Source organism: Chiloscyllium plagiosum, unplaced genomic scaffold, assembly GCF_037043375.1.
Source record: "Chiloscyllium plagiosum isolate Xiang-an unplaced genomic scaffold, Cpla_swu_hap1 HiC_scaffold_16, whole genome shotgun sequence".
In the NCBI taxonomy this organism is placed as follows: Eukaryota; Metazoa; Chordata; class Chondrichthyes; order Orectolobiformes; family Hemiscylliidae; genus Chiloscyllium; species Chiloscyllium plagiosum.
Window position 1 is genome coordinate 35584546 of NW_028270154.1, and position 15775 is coordinate 35600320.

The 15775-nt window shown below is 37.2% G+C and overlaps 1 protein-coding gene across 1 annotated transcript in view; it reads right to left on the reverse strand.

Annotated features, from left to right (window-relative positions):
* LOC122556592 (tachykinin-like peptides receptor 99D) overlaps positions 1–13988 on the reverse strand; it is a 36285-nt gene extending 22297 nt beyond the window's left edge. The window contains exons 1-4 of the mRNA XM_087995045.1: positions 13881–13988; positions 11603–11654; positions 7363–7492; positions 2790–3174 (exon numbers count right to left, since the gene is read on the reverse strand). Of these exons, the coding sequence (XP_087851171.1) occupies positions 2790–3098 (309 nt within the window). The 5' untranslated portion in view covers positions 3099–3174; positions 7363–7492; positions 11603–11654; positions 13881–13988. The remainder of the gene's footprint in view (positions 1–2789; positions 3175–7362; positions 7493–11602; positions 11655–13880) is intronic.
* Between the last annotated feature and the right edge of the window lie 1787 nt (positions 13989–15775).

Below are 15775 nucleotides of genomic sequence, written 5' to 3' on the forward strand. Positions count from 1 at the left end.
TGATAATTTTCTGGATGGTCACTCAAAAACTAGATGGGTCCAAGTTATGACAAGTGCCAAACTTACTTATAGCCATGGTATTTGCAAAATAATATTTAATTATTTTCCATGTTATTTTCTGCAGAATGATTCCCTTCTTTGAGTTCAAAGTAATCAACAGAGGATCTTTTAAAATGAACACTCCTTCTCCTATCATAATGGAAGATATTGCCAATTATTGGTGAACCACTTGGGTGAATCATACTACATATGTTGTGTGAAAGTCAGGCTACATGTGACAATCCTATGTTGTCCATTCAAACAAAACCTTGAAAATTATGTATAATGCACATGTACAGTGATTATTGTTATTACAGATCCACATAATTAAAGAATTAGAATTTTAATACTAGAGCAATGGGAATAGAAAACTGTAAAGTGGAGGAGAGGTATTCAGCCCTGAAGGATTTTATTTTGACAGGAGAGCAGGATAGTTCTGTGATAAAGTAAATGTTTTCATTACAGTGAGCTACAAAACTATGCACTATAAATGTTTGCAAATTAAATGTTCCTATTTCAACCATTAATTTTCTTCACAATACTGCTTTATGATCCTCAAATCAGATTGTTGTAGTGTACTCGCAAAGTAAAATTTTAATGCTAGGTGATGTCATTTTACTTTTGAGGAGCTGATTCATATTTTTTATCAATTTCTTGTTGAAATAATTTTTGTTTCCCCAAATTCATTTCCATGTCATTGCATTGCAGACTCCCAGAATGCACAAATAACAGTGTGAAAAAGTTAAAGACAATAGGTGTCACTTTTGGCCAGCTCAAATTGATGCTAGAATCTGATGCTGTGATTAGTACTCAAACGTCCGTTTCACTGAGGGAGGAAATGTGTAGAAAACAGAAGTGATGAGAAATGGAGGCAGTGCAAATTATATAGGGAAGAATATGATTGTTATGCATGTTTTAAGAACATCAGAACTGAAAGAAAAGGAGCACGATTAGGCCATTTGGCCACCTGCAGTTTACTGTGACACTCAGTAAAACCACGTCTTATCTGTTTGTGGCCTCAATCCGTCTTCCTGTACCCCTAACGCATTAGCCTCTACTCTTGTATCTATAAAATGTTTATCTAATTCAGCTTTGAATATATTCAATGACCTATCCTCTGCTGCTCTCTGTGGCAAAGAATTCCAAATATTACCAATTCTATAAGACAAAAGAATTTTTCTTCATCTCTCTCTGAAGTGGAAACTTTTGGAAACTATGTCCTCTAGTTCTAGATTCTCCTACAAGGAACGCAGATGAAAAAAAAAACTGCTGTGTTCTTTTTATGTAAAAACAAATCGATTTGTGTCTATTCTTAATGCTGAAAATGCTCTATGGTCACTTAGTTTAACACATTATGTTAAGTGCAAGCAACCTGTTATTTTTCTGTTAACTTTCAAATGATCAATTGAAATGTAATCTGCAAAAGAGGTTAATAGCAAGTGATAGAGCTCAGCTGTAAATGGGATTTTAAAAGCAGCCCAAAACATGAAGTACTGGTTAGAAGGGGTTTCTGTGTATTTCAGTGTATGGAAACAGAATTAATTTAATTACAGTTACAGCCAATAATATGTGTTCACTGGATGAAATTACAAAATCCTGACAGGGATAAAGTTGGAATAACATGTGAATTTAGAGGGCTCTAACTTATATAATGCAACTTTCTTGATGTTTCAATAAACTATACAGAAAAATACCTTTTTATCCCCAAAAATTCATGTTTTCTCTCCCAGAAATGCAGAGGCCTATAAATTTGGCGATGCAGTTCCTATTTCTCAAGTGCATACTGGCCTATTCTGTCCCCATGATAGTAAGTAAGAAGTAGGTATACATTTTTCATTGGAATTGTGCAGCACACTATACTGACAAAGGAATAAAAATGATTCAACAGCCCCCATATCTAAAACAGGATTAGTCACTTCGTAGAAGAAATAAGAGGTCTATAAGAGCCCACTGCAAGGCTAGTTAATTTTGAGGCAAATGGCAATATCAACTAATGTACTCAGGGAAACCAAATTTTGGAACTACCCGCCCATTTCAAGGTAAGTTTACAAGATATACATACCTGAATGTAGAGCCGAGAACAACAGTGCACTTCTCAAACTCATACAAAATGTGGGATGTTGCCACTCACTCACAAATCTCAACTTCCCATTGCTCCCAATTTAGTTTCTGATCTCTATCCCCATCTTCCATCTCTTCCTTGTCTCTCCTTACATCACCTGATCATTTGTTGATGTGGTATTATTGGTTTAATTGCAGCGAGCAATCAAATAAACTCCAATTGTGTGGTTCTTCAGATTTAAGGACTTTGTTGGGTTTGATTGCTTTTATAGTTTTGGATGTTTACTTTATTAATTTAAAAAATTCAGATTAATCCAAAAATTATTGTGAATTTTTCAAGTGACCCTTTCATTACTGGATATTAATGAGCTACAGCAGAGACCTTGCTTATTTGTCACTGGAACTGGACCATTAGTCTACCAAGGTTCCAAATGGTGATTAATGTTAACAACTATTACTTTGTTATTTAGAAAAACAATTGGGTGACACAGTCAATATTGTACTTATATTTGATAACATCATGGCAAAAATGACACACAAGTCTTCTGCTTCTGTCATTTCCAGAAAGGAAAGATTGTTTGTGACATTTTCATGAAGATGTATACTGTATACTGCACCGCTTTGGATAAGCTTCATAAAACTTATAACATAATCACGTAATGTTTAATATTTTAGGGTGAAACACTTACCTGAGCAAAACGCACAAGAGGGCAGAGAAATTCTCCAAAGAGCCACCTTTGAAGGAGGACCTCTGTAAATGTGAGGGGTATACAAAAAATGGCCATTGTCAGGTCAGCCACAGCGAGGTTGATGAGAAACACCGTGATATCTGTTCTGGTTCTGCAGCCCATGGTCAGCACCCAAATAACTAGTATATTCCCACTCAATGACAGAAAGGTAGCTGAGGCGTACATAATGATAATGATGCAGTGGGCTGCGTCTGGGATTATTAAATGTGTCTGATTTTTCATGGTCTGTGAGATGTTGTACAACTCCATGCTGATGTTGATGGTGTTGCACTTTTCTGTGTGATCCCACCAAAGCAATTTCTTCTTTTTTTCTTCTGAAGGGTTTCTGAAATTAGATTGTTATCTGGTTATCGGTATATGATTTGTGATCTGTATATTACTGAAAATAAATCAAGGCAAAATATTTCCTACTCCATTGACTCAGGAAAGTGATCAACCAGTTAAACCTTCCAATAAAGTAAACGTCCACGAAGTTTATGCCTGACTCACTGAAAAAACAGTGAGCAATTGCGGTCTACAGCAAAAGCATTCAGAGTCTAAAATTACATGATTCATCATGATCCTCAGAGTACTTAATAATCTCTCTCTGTTCCCGTCTAAATCAGTTCTTAAGCAGATATTTATTATTTCCCTATTGAGGGAGTTATTTGATGTAGCAAATCTCAAGCCTCCCTTGAACTTTGCTCATTTTATATTCTTCTGTTCTCAATCCACATAGATCTGACATTTTTCTGGAGTGATTGTAATGAGATCAGCCAGGTGGACCTCATAGAATATGAAACAAAAACAGATGCTGCTGGAAAAACTCAGCAGGTCTGGCAGCATCAATGAAGAGAAGTCAAAGTTAACATTTCAGGTCTGGTGATCCTGCCTCATAGAATATGAGTTCCCTCATTTGGGCTGTTAATCTGGTTCAATCAGGAAGCCCTGAGTGACATTAAAAAAGGAGTTTCAGGCATCCTCTGAGAGCTGGCTCTGAGGGAGGTGGATCAATGTCAAGGACTCTCCACTTGTAAATAAAGGGAGACTTGGTGATGGGATACCAGCCCCTGTGGACTTATTTCAGTTTCCATCCATTTCATCCAAGTCTCTTATTCTGAACAGCTGTCTCCTATTGCTTCTGAACTATCTCTGTTTCGAGAAAGCAAGTTCAGTTCTTTGAGTTTCTTTTCATAACTTGCATTTCATTGGTCTGGAATGATCCAAATCACTTTTCTTTGAACTCAATCCAATCCAGTTTATGAATTTGTGTCTGTATCAGAGGTATGTGAGATCTGCATTCCCCTGTTAACTTATATCAACTTTTCTATAACAATGTATGTGAATTTACTGTTAATAACTCTTCCAAATAGGAGCCATTCATTGAGAAATCAGGAAATTCAGACTTTGGGGGAAGAGTTTAATCCTCAATAATGGGGTTGGGTATTAGGGTGAGGGAGACAGGGTTATAATGGGGAACTTGAGTGTGGATGAGCAGATAGAAATTGACTCTGTATTTTAGTAACCTTAAAGCTTACACTATGAATTCTGACTCTTCCTCCAATAATACTTGATTCAGCCATTCATGTTGCTGGATTCATGGTGGTATAGTGATATAGTCACATGGGTGCATAGGTTTAAATCTCATGATGGTATTTGAATTAGTTAATAAATTTGGTGTATAATGTTAGCATCTGTAATGGTGATCATGACAATTATCATTGATTGTTGTAAGAATCAATTTGGTTCATTAATGCCTAAGGAAAGGGAGGAAATCTGTCATCTTTATCTACAACTGGTCTACATGTGACTTGAGACTCAGTTATTTGACCCTTAATTGCTCTCTGCAGTGCCCCTCAGCTCAGGGGCAATTAGGGATTGAGAACAAATTCTGGCCTTGACAGTGAGGTCCACATCTCATTAAAGAACAAAGGAAGAAAAGCCAGATTCTCCTTTAGATGAGGTCACATGACTTCTCTCCCCAAACAAATTGCAGTACCCCCTCCCTCATCCTAACAGCTGAATTACCTGACATCCTCTCTCTGGCTACTTCCCTTCCAACAGTCTGTCAATCTGACTGGATGTTGAGCTGACAACCAGTCCATGCTGCCATTTAATTCAGCAGGACATGAAGAAAGGTTTCACTTTTCTGTGTCCGATCACAGCGCCTAAACCAGCTCCCTTTCAGGCTCCAACTGAATATTTCAGCCTTGAGCTTCAACTGCTATATTTAAATTGCAGGTGCACATTTTTCTCACTTATAACAGGTCTCAAATGTCTAGCAGAAAATACTGGAAGGGAGAATGGTGCAGGGCCCGGCAATATCATTTTTGGATATTTGAACTGAAATCTACAGTGTGAAATGTGAGAAGGTGACTGTTTGATACCACAGTGCACCATCCACATAGGTGACAACTACAACAGTCAACATCTGTGCACCTCTGAGTGGCACATCTGCTGCATGTGCCCATGGAGGTGCAACAAAATCTATAGTAGTCTGCAATTTTGAAAATTCAGCTATTGGCACTATATGAATGTTGGTAACAGACTCATTTGTGCCAGCTGTAGAATTGCTGGCAGAGTCTTCAATTACTTCAACAAACATTTGGGAAGTCCCAGGATGCAAAAGTAAGGACAGACATGGGCTGGTCCTTTGGATATCATGTTATTTAGACTACCGAATAATGCATTGCAGGATTATCAGAAATGTCTATCTATTTCACTGTAGTAGAATCATAGAATCCCTACAGTGCATCATTTCAAAACAGTGCATCATTTCAGTAATGGCTTTTAAAAATTCTTCATGGTCAGTGGTAGCACTGTTTGGAACTCAAGACACCACTAGCACAGACAAGCAACACATAGTCCTGAGAAAAGGGAGAAATCTGCCTGCAAATATGGAAATTAACTCATCATTAAAGTACATTACGCATTTATTTGGTGCAGATACCTGAACTATGATATGGAATAAAAGGTCTGAAGTTCTGTGGCCAAATGATGAACATTATCTGGATTGATAATGGCAACATTTACAATGATGTTTGTTGTGTAAGGCAGTCAGTACCTGGAAAGGCTAACTGGCATCAGAAGATAATCATCCCACCCATCAGACATAAAGCATTGTTCCGAAAAGGAATGAACCAGTGTTGTAAGAGGTTGTTAAGTGCAAGTTCTTTATGTCCTCCAGAATGTGGATGGTGCTTTAGTGACTTCTTAGTGTTAATGGCATGTAGCTAAAGTGACCACTTATTTTCAAGCTGAGCCTGATGTCTCACAAGACACAATCATGTATCTTAGATATACTCAAGTAATTTTAATAATTATTATTATAATAACAAGTAGTAAAGAAAATTTAATGAAGACTTTATCTTCAAAACCTTATAATCAAGACCTCTTCCTTCAGTGAGTACATGACGTATACATTCTTCCCCCTCTTTGATAACAGGAACTCATTACCAAAAGGAAGGATTGTTGGCAGTAAATCTCAGCAAAATGATGGCAGTGCATTCAACCGACATTATAAGAAGGCTCAATTACTCCAAAACCTGGCATTGGATAGATTTTTCATTGGGCAAATCTAGGTAAGTTCATTTTGCTGTACATTTGGTATTAAAAGCTATTAATGGGTGCAAACTATCGTCTTCTGAGTGAATGCATATTCTTTCCCTCATTCATTGATCCTTCCTTTTCTCCAAATAGCCTAAGGATGATATCACAGAATCATTGAATCCCTACAGTGTGGATATCTATGGCATTAATCTAAAATGTATCAATTAAAAATGCCAATGCCATTAACTATAGTCTAAAATGTTTGAAAATAAAGAAAACACAAAATAAATAGTCAAACTAATGTTAGTATTCTCCTAAAATGTAACAGGGGACTGAAGATACTGAAGATTGGAAACAAAAACGGAAATTGCTGGAGGAACTCAGCAAGGTGAGGTGGCATCTGTGGAGAGAAAGTAGAGTGAAATATGTTGAGTTTCTAACATTTTGAAAACTGTTCTGAAGAATGGTCACTGGACTTGAAACATTAACTCTGCTTTCTCTCCACAGATGCTGCCAGACCTGCTGAGTTTCTTCAGCAATTTCCAGTTTTGTTTCAGATCTTCAGCATCCACAGGTCTTGTTTCATTTTAGGAGTATATTCTCTTGCACCTTCCATAAACTAATTGGATAAAAGGCTGTGGTCATATAAAATACTGATGATCTACTTTTAAGACATCAACCTAGCAAACTTAAATACCAATGAATAAACATCATGTTCTGGCATGGATATCAGAAATTTGATTGTGCTCTGAATTAAAATACCTTTGAACTGTATTATAATATACAAGTGAAATTCCTGCTTGCTTATTGCCACAGTTTCTGTTCAGAACATGTTGCACTTTAAAACTGGGCAGAGAGCTAAAGAATGTGATTTAATTTTAGGGCCTATCATCTTCACCTAATCGGGGGCATTAACAATTAGAAACCTTGCACCATTTTCACAAGTGGCATTACCAGTGATAAAAAATATGAAAATAGTTATAACCTGCGGTCAGAAAGAGTAGATGGTCATTCCAGTACTTGATTAGCCTTTTTAATAATCGGCTGAACTTGACTGTATGCTTCAGTGAGAAGTCAATACTCAAATGCAAGACAGTTTCAGTTCTGCTAGTAGTCTGTAAGAAAGAAGATGGAGAAAGTGAGGACTGCAGATGCTGGAGATCAGAGCTGAAAATGTGTTGCTGCGCTTTTCCGGCAACACGTTTTCAGTGTAAGAAAGAAGATATTTGGTTTAAGGAAATGTTAATGATTGCTTTGCTGTAAAGGCAACATTTTATTACTATTCCAAACAATATCTGTTTATTATGCACCCACGTTTTTGATTCCAAGTACATTTTGTCATATTTTTCCATATTGAATATTATGTAGGAGGTTTCTTGTGATATGAAACCTGCATAACTTCTGTCACAGAGGCTTCAACATTTAGACAATCAGGATCCATCAATTTCGGTGGGTACACATTAGCTGCTCATCATTGGAACATCTACTTTTAGGGAAAAAAAATATTCTTTTAAAAAAATGCGTCTTCCAGAAAGTGTTGTTTTACGGTAGAGATTCTAAACTAGACAAGCCTGTACCTTTAGATAGTTGCATGAAATCAGAACATATTACATTCTGATATAAAAGTATCCTCCTTGCTTTGAGTCACGCTCTGTGTAATGGATTCAGTGAAGTCAGTGAGCTGTGTGTGTGCAATGTACAGTTTACATCAGTAAACACACAATCATAAGTGTAAGTCTGTGATATTGTAGCCTTGTAAATAGTTTGTGATGTAAATAAATTTCTTCAGGTGGAACCTAACTATCTTTGGTATACATTATGTCAAGCAAAACATATCTGGTAACCATAAATGGCATTAGAAAGTGTAATTGCTTTAGTGTACTAGTGCACTGGTATATAAGGGGTAAAAACAATGACTGCAGATGCTGGAAACCAGATTCTGGATCAGTGGTGCTGGAAGAACACAGCAGTTCAGGCAGCATCCAACGAGCAGATATAATTCCATAACAGTGGGGATGCGATTAAGCCACTCTGCTATTAACTTGATTATCTTGACTGCAATTATGCTAATACATGTTTTGAAGGCTAAGCATTCACAAACAGTAAGTTTTCCTGAGGCTGCTGTCACATTTTTTTTAATGTTCATTCATGGAATGTAGATGGCACTGGCTAGGCCAGCATTTATAGCCTATTCCTGATTGGCCTTGAATATAGATGTTAATTGCTGCACTTAAGTTCACTATAACAAAACAGGGTGTTGTACAAAAGTGACAGAAAATAATTTCATAACACAAACTTAGCACAAAACGGGTATTGTAAAAGTACAGAAACAGCTTCACGTGACCAAGACAGGAAAAAGAGATTGCAAATCCTTGCTAATGTTACATTAACAGATTGACACTGCAGGACAGTGAGTCCTGGTCCATGGTTATCAGCATGAGGCCAGATCAAAAAAGATTGTGGACATAATGGGTATTTATTGTTAATAAGCCAAATTAATCTTTCTCAAAATGTGTCCTCATACGTTTCCACTTACTAATCAATGTTATCCATCTCTGTATGTTCAATTCTTAAACATGTACATTATATAAAAAAAATCAATTCAACCTCTGACGTTATAATTGATTGGTAAAGTTCTCTTTCATTAACTCCTGACTCAATAAAGCTCAATTTTAGAACTGAGATACAGAGTTTCTCAAAAGAAAAATGTATAAATTTCATAATGTGACTAATATTTCTTAGTTGACATTTCATTTATTATATTTATGTGAAATTTTACCACTCAATGTTCTTACTTACTCATTGCATGTCTTTTCACACCCCTTTTCAATCCTGGCTGAGAAGGTGAGAACATACTCTGTCTCTACACTTCCCAGAATGGTAAATGGTCGAGTTCACTCCACATGCATTGAATATGTGCAAGGAAATTATTACAAATGAAATGTATCTGGAGTTCTCAACCACACGTGTCATGTATTTGCCCCTTCAATACACTAGTAGATGTCGATACCATGCATTTGCCCATCAAACTGACACTGACTCCACTTGCGACTTTTCAATTGCAATTTGCATCTATTAAACACCATGTGATGGTGAGGAATGCAGCTTACGGTAGACAATGTCAGCACTGGGCTTCACTCAACCATCAGGTATCCCCTCTGAACCTCCATATATTCTTTTAAGTTACCTATCCTCCCAATTTGGAGACCCACTACATTGAACTTCTCCTCTAAATCTCCTTTATGTTTCCCTTGTGATGGTGATCACTGTTAATATCGTTCTCCTCCCATAGACTACCATGCCTTTCAATGCTGGTTCTGCGTACCTGCCATACACCTTGAGTTTTCTACTGTCACTATCCTTCTCCATATCACAACAAATCTCTGCATTCCTCAGCTGGTTGTAGCCTGCTGGAAGCTGAAATTGCCAGGTACCCTCTCTAACTGTTGAGAATACTTGATGTGCAGCTTGTCTTGTGCGTATGGAAAGATACAAAGCTGAATATTAATGAGGTGAGTTGTGGCTTTAATAAGGAATTTAATAAGCTATAAACCCTGTTAATTGGCAACTTGTTTCACTGCTTGGCAAATACAGAAAAATGCAGCAAGTTGATCTTGACTTTGAGATAGGTCTTGCTGGATTTATCACATGATTTTCCCACAATTCCTGCCATAGCCCACATCACTTAGACCCCAATAGGATTCTGCTTCACTAGTTCATTCTGTTATTTTCTTTCTAAAAATTACAATTTTTAGAATTAATATTTCTGTGGATTTTGAAAAACTGTGAGGAATACTGTGAAAATTATTTTTGATGCATTTATGTTCTAATAAAGCATGAAACTAGGGATTGTTTGTGATGTATTATATCTGCAATGATAATGTGTAACAGATTGTTTAAATAATGATCTGCTGTGAATTCATTGTTTGTAGTATCTGATATTATTGTACGGAAAATTGATCTGTCGGAAAAACCCATCCAGTTCACTAATATCCTTAAGGGAAGGAAAGTGCCATTCTTACCTGATCTGGCCTACCTGTGACCCCAACAATATGATTGACTCTTAACTGTCCTCTGGGTAATTAGGGATGGGCAATAAATGCTGGTCTAGCCAGAGATGTCCACATCCTATGAATGAATTAAAAAATGCACTGCTAACATGACAGCTTGTGCACTGGGTGTACAGAATGCCCATTAACTCATGCAAGCTTCCATCCTACCACATCTGTGAGATCTTTGTCCTATGATATAATCTCGGAAACTGAAAACATTGCCAGGACACAGCATCCATATAAAGTATGTGCCCCTTTGTTCATGTGAGTAGTTGTTCAACAAATACAATAGCGCCTTGACATATGAACGACCCCGTTCACGTACGAATTGGTTTACGAACAGGATTGTATGTAAAATTTTGCTTCAACGTATGTACGAAATTCAAGGTACGAATGAAGGTATGAACGCAAAAAGCCCATGTGCAACCACGTGGTTTCATTGTTCTGCTTTGCTATGCGCTTGTTGAACGCAAAAGCTCTCGGGGCCCTGCGTGATCTCATTCAGTTCGTCTTTGGCGCGTGCGCTGTGAACAGCCGTCCAAGCATTCTTATGCTATCCGAACAATGGGAAAAATTGATTCAGTTCGCAAACTTTTCGGTTCGTGAACCGGGTCCCGGAACGGATTAAGTTCGTAAGTCGAGGCGCTACTGTAGTTGTATTTTGTCCTGGTGTTCCCAGGCTTCAGGACTATTCTGATAGCTGTACCCTATTTGTCAGATGTGACCTGAGGGAACTGTGATTGGGTGCTGAACAACTTAGGTTTTTCGACATCCTGTTGGATCTCTGTCTGATGTATGTTTCTGTCAATGTGCAGGCTAAGAGAAGGAAAGTAAGGCAATGGGAAAGATGGTTATAAATTTATATACTTTATAGAATTTTACTGAATCGCCTGGAAAAAGACGACAAGAACTTACTTCAGCCATCTCTTAGGTTGTTACTTACCTTATTTGAGTATGTTAAAATGGGTAGTTATGTTGGTTACAAGTTTAACATTCTTTGTCATACTTCTTGTGTCAAAGGGCAGATTCATTTGCATGGCAGGAATAAAGAATATTGTTCTCAAATATAGAAATACTTACGCATGTGTAAAAAATTGTGATTCTCCCCCATATAAGCAGTGAATTTCTGTTAAGGCAACATTGTGATGCTAAACAAAATTTGAGTACACTTACCTTGGCAATCTATTGGAGATCAGCAAATTTATCCTTCACCTGCTGCCAGAACCTGTTCACGAGTAAAACAGTATTTAGCCATTAATGGCTCGTCCTCACAGATTGTTTTCATAGTTTTCTTCAGAAGGAAATGTCTCTACACTCTGGAAAAGAACATCTTTCTCTCCTGTATTTTCGATGGGAAAATCTGAACTGCATCCCAGTCTGGCTGCAGCTATTTATACACATTCGTAAAAGTACCATACATTAACAGTATCATAACAGTATAGCTTCAAGATAAATCCCACAGAACAAATCCTTTTGTTTTCTGTTCTGTGAATTCTGCTACATTATGCAAAGAAATTGATCTTTCGTATGAGCATACACCAATCGTAGACCATTTAGTTCAACAAGCTGACCATGTCTGATTTGACCTTTATATTCCCACTAACTCTGACCATCTTTCATGCACTTGTTCACAAAAAAACGACCTACATCAGCTTAAAAATTATTCACAGACCGTGTCTCCACCCCTTTCAGAAAGAAAATTCCAAAATCTCTGTGAAAAAAAGCTCCACCTAATCTCTGTTTGAAATTTGAAACCTCTTATTTTTACTAAATGAGCCCTAGTTCTAGATACTTCCATGAGACAAAATATTTCTGTTTTTCCTTGCTATGTCTCCACAGGATCTTTTTAGGCTCAATCATGTCACTTCTTTCTTTCAAAATTCCAGCAGATACATGACTAGTCTACCCAATCATTCCTCAAAAGACAACCCAGCTGGTATTCCAGGCATTAGTCTGGTAAACCTTTTCTGAACTGCTTCAAATACGCTTGCATCCTTCTTTAAATAAGCTGACCAATACTGCATGCAGTACTCACTAGTGCTCTCTATAACTGAAACTAAATCCCTCACTTTTATATTCAATTCTCTTCACTGTACATAATAACATTCTATTACCTTATCTAATTACGCGATGTATCTGCATATTAGCCTTTTGTTATTCATGATCTAGAGCTATCAGATCCCTTTGCATCTCAGAGCTCTGCAGTCTCTGACTAGTTAGGCTATTTGCTTCTGTTTATTTCACCTGCCAAAATAAACAATGTCGCAGCTTTTCACATGCCGCATGGCCAGATCTTTGCCCACTGACTAACACATCTATGACTTTTGGTAGCCTCCTTATGACGTCTTCTCAGATGACTTTCCCACCTAATTTTGTGTCATCAGCAAATTTGGCAATCGTACATCATGTGCCCTTAATTAGATCTTTTATATAAATTGTAAGGAGTAGAGGTGCCAACACTTATCCTTGTGGCACACCACTTATTACATCCTGCCCAATCTGAAAAAGACTCATTTATGCCTACTCTCAGTTTCCTGTTGGCCATACTGCATCTGAAAAACCATTGCCCTTTCATCCATAATGTGCTCTAATTAACTAGATAATTATTTTATCCAGTTATATTTTTACCTGTCGAATAGCTGTTGACATCCCCCAAAAGCTCTCAGTATACATGTGTTAAATGCACATTTGCAGTACCCCTGCCAGTACTGCTAGTGACATCATTCCACCCCATTTGCTCATATTTAAAGTGTCTATTTGGGACATTGCCATGTGTTTTTACTGGCAGGAAATTCCACAAAGTGTGCAAGTGCAATATGAACTTTTCTGGGATGTAAGGAAACACACTTTTATCTTTATATATATTATTAATCTTACCACTAGTTGCTGTACTGTTTGGACTGGAATAGACCTTAAATCTTTTAATGAAGCATATCACTCTACAGCCAAACAATGTACCCACAGATCAGTCTGACAGCTGCTGTGATACCAGGTCTATAGATGTGTTTATTCAATCTGTTTTGCCATGTTATGATATACCTCTAATGCAGATGGAACTTAAACCCAGGCCTCTCGACCCAGAGATAGGGACACTACCACTGCACCACAAGGCTCGACCAGATCTGTATTATAGGCAGTGATGCTCAGCATTCAATTTCTACTTAAATGAGCAATAAGGAACTGCTTTCTTTACAGCCACTATTTTATGTTTAAACCAAGTAATTTACCTTCAAATTAAAGCTTCAATTCTTAGAATCAGGTTTCCTGTTAATATTTCAAGTAATCAATATACATTTTAATACTGATTATTAAACCTCAGCAGCCTGATATCCTGAGTCCTACCCAGTGGCTAAAGTATTAATAAATTTAAAGTCAAGCAAAACCAATTAAATTAGTTATAAAGCTCTTATGAATTTTTAAAATATTAAAACAAATTTAATTAATGCATCACCTGTCATTTCAGTTCTCTAACAACAGTGTCTCCTGTAGGTTTCTCAGACTCCAGTCTCATAGATCCTCATAGTTATAGAGTTAACTCCCCTGAGATTCCATGGGAGTTCCACTAGTATCCGGCTATAACGCATCCAGCAGACCATCGGAATCTTAAGAGAAACAATTTGATTGGTCATGAATGCTGTTTCCTTATGGGGTTCACTGGTCTTCAACATAAATTAAAGTCAGAGATGGGGAAATCCCCTGTCAAATTTCAAGGCCAATTGGTCTACTTTCTGTGCTTGCAATGCATTCAACAGCAACAACTATCTACATGTATAAAGTGCTTTCCGTGTTGTAGAATGTCTCAAGGAGAGTTATTATATAAATTTGACACCAATTACTGAAGGGGATATTAGACAAATGACCAAAAGCTTGAACATGGAGGTAAGCTTCAAGGAGCTTTCTTTTAGGCAGAGAGAGTGATTGACGGATGGAACACTGGGACAAAACTGTAAATTTTGGGATCTTGGTAGGTATCAGCATGGCTGCCAATGGACGAGGGATGAGAATCATGGATGTGCAAAATGTTTTCTGTTTTATATAAAATCCAACAATCCATTATTTTAACCTATTTGTAAAGCCACTTAATTACCAGGTGTAAATAAGAAAGAAAGAAAAATCATACAAGTGTTGGAACTCCTACACTCAGACTTCAATCTGATGTCTGGACTTCAATTCTCAGTTTTTTAATATTTTCCATGTTGTTATCTCTGCCACACAGAAACATTGAGTTGACTTATCATATGTAAATAAGCTGTGTGCTGTATTCAGCAATAGTCAAATCAGTGACATAGTTTATTTTAACCGGAGATATAGGAAAAAGAACTATGCCGTATGAAATGCCATGGGCTGTAAATGCTGATATCATTGTGCTTGAAGTTATATCTGCACTTACATTCCTTCTTCAGTTAGCTAGCTACAAAAGTAATAAATAACAGGTTAGATAAAATCTTTATATATTGAATGGTGTTTAAAGAAATAATCAAAATTAAAATATCTGAAAGATGATTTGAAAGGCTGAGAAGATATAAATCTGAAAATGCATTCAGCAAAATGAATTCCAGACCACTAAAAAACATAAAATATACACTGGAAATGATACCATTTGATTTATTGTGAAAATGTAAGTGTATAGAAGTTTCCGACAGAACAGATGTAAATATGATACATATTCAGGTTATGGTTCTTTTTTTTAATTTCAAAAATATACTTTATTCATAAAATATCATACATACATCCAATTCTGTACAGTCTTTACATAGGGAGAACAACCAAACTCAAAGCATTTCTTACATATACAACACTATATTTACATTTGAGGCACTGACATGGTCCAATAACTGAACAGACCTCCATTTAACTTCAGCAGGAAGACCCTGGATGGTGATTTTTCCCAACTGTGCTTTGGTGGCACCTGCCACAAACTTTAGTGTGTCCCTCAGCCCGGTGCTGGGTCCTCTACTTTTTGTCATTTACATAAATGATTTGGATGCAAGCATAAGAGGTACAGTTAGTAAGTTTGCAGATGACACCAAAATTGGAGGTGTAGTGGACAGCGAGGAGGGTTACCTCAGATTACAACAGGATCTGGACCAGATGGGTCAATGGGCTGAGAAGTGGCAGATGGAGTTTAATTCAAATAAATGCGAGGTGCTGCATTTTGGGAAAGCAAATCTTAGCAGGACTTATACACTTAATGGTAAGTTCCTAGAGAGTGTTGCTGAACAAAGAGACCTTGGAGTGCAGGTTCATAGCTCCTTGAAAGTGGAGTCGCAGGTAGATAGGATAGTGAAGAAGGCGTTTGGTATGCTTTCCAATATTGGTCAGAGTATTGAGGACAAAAGTTGGGAG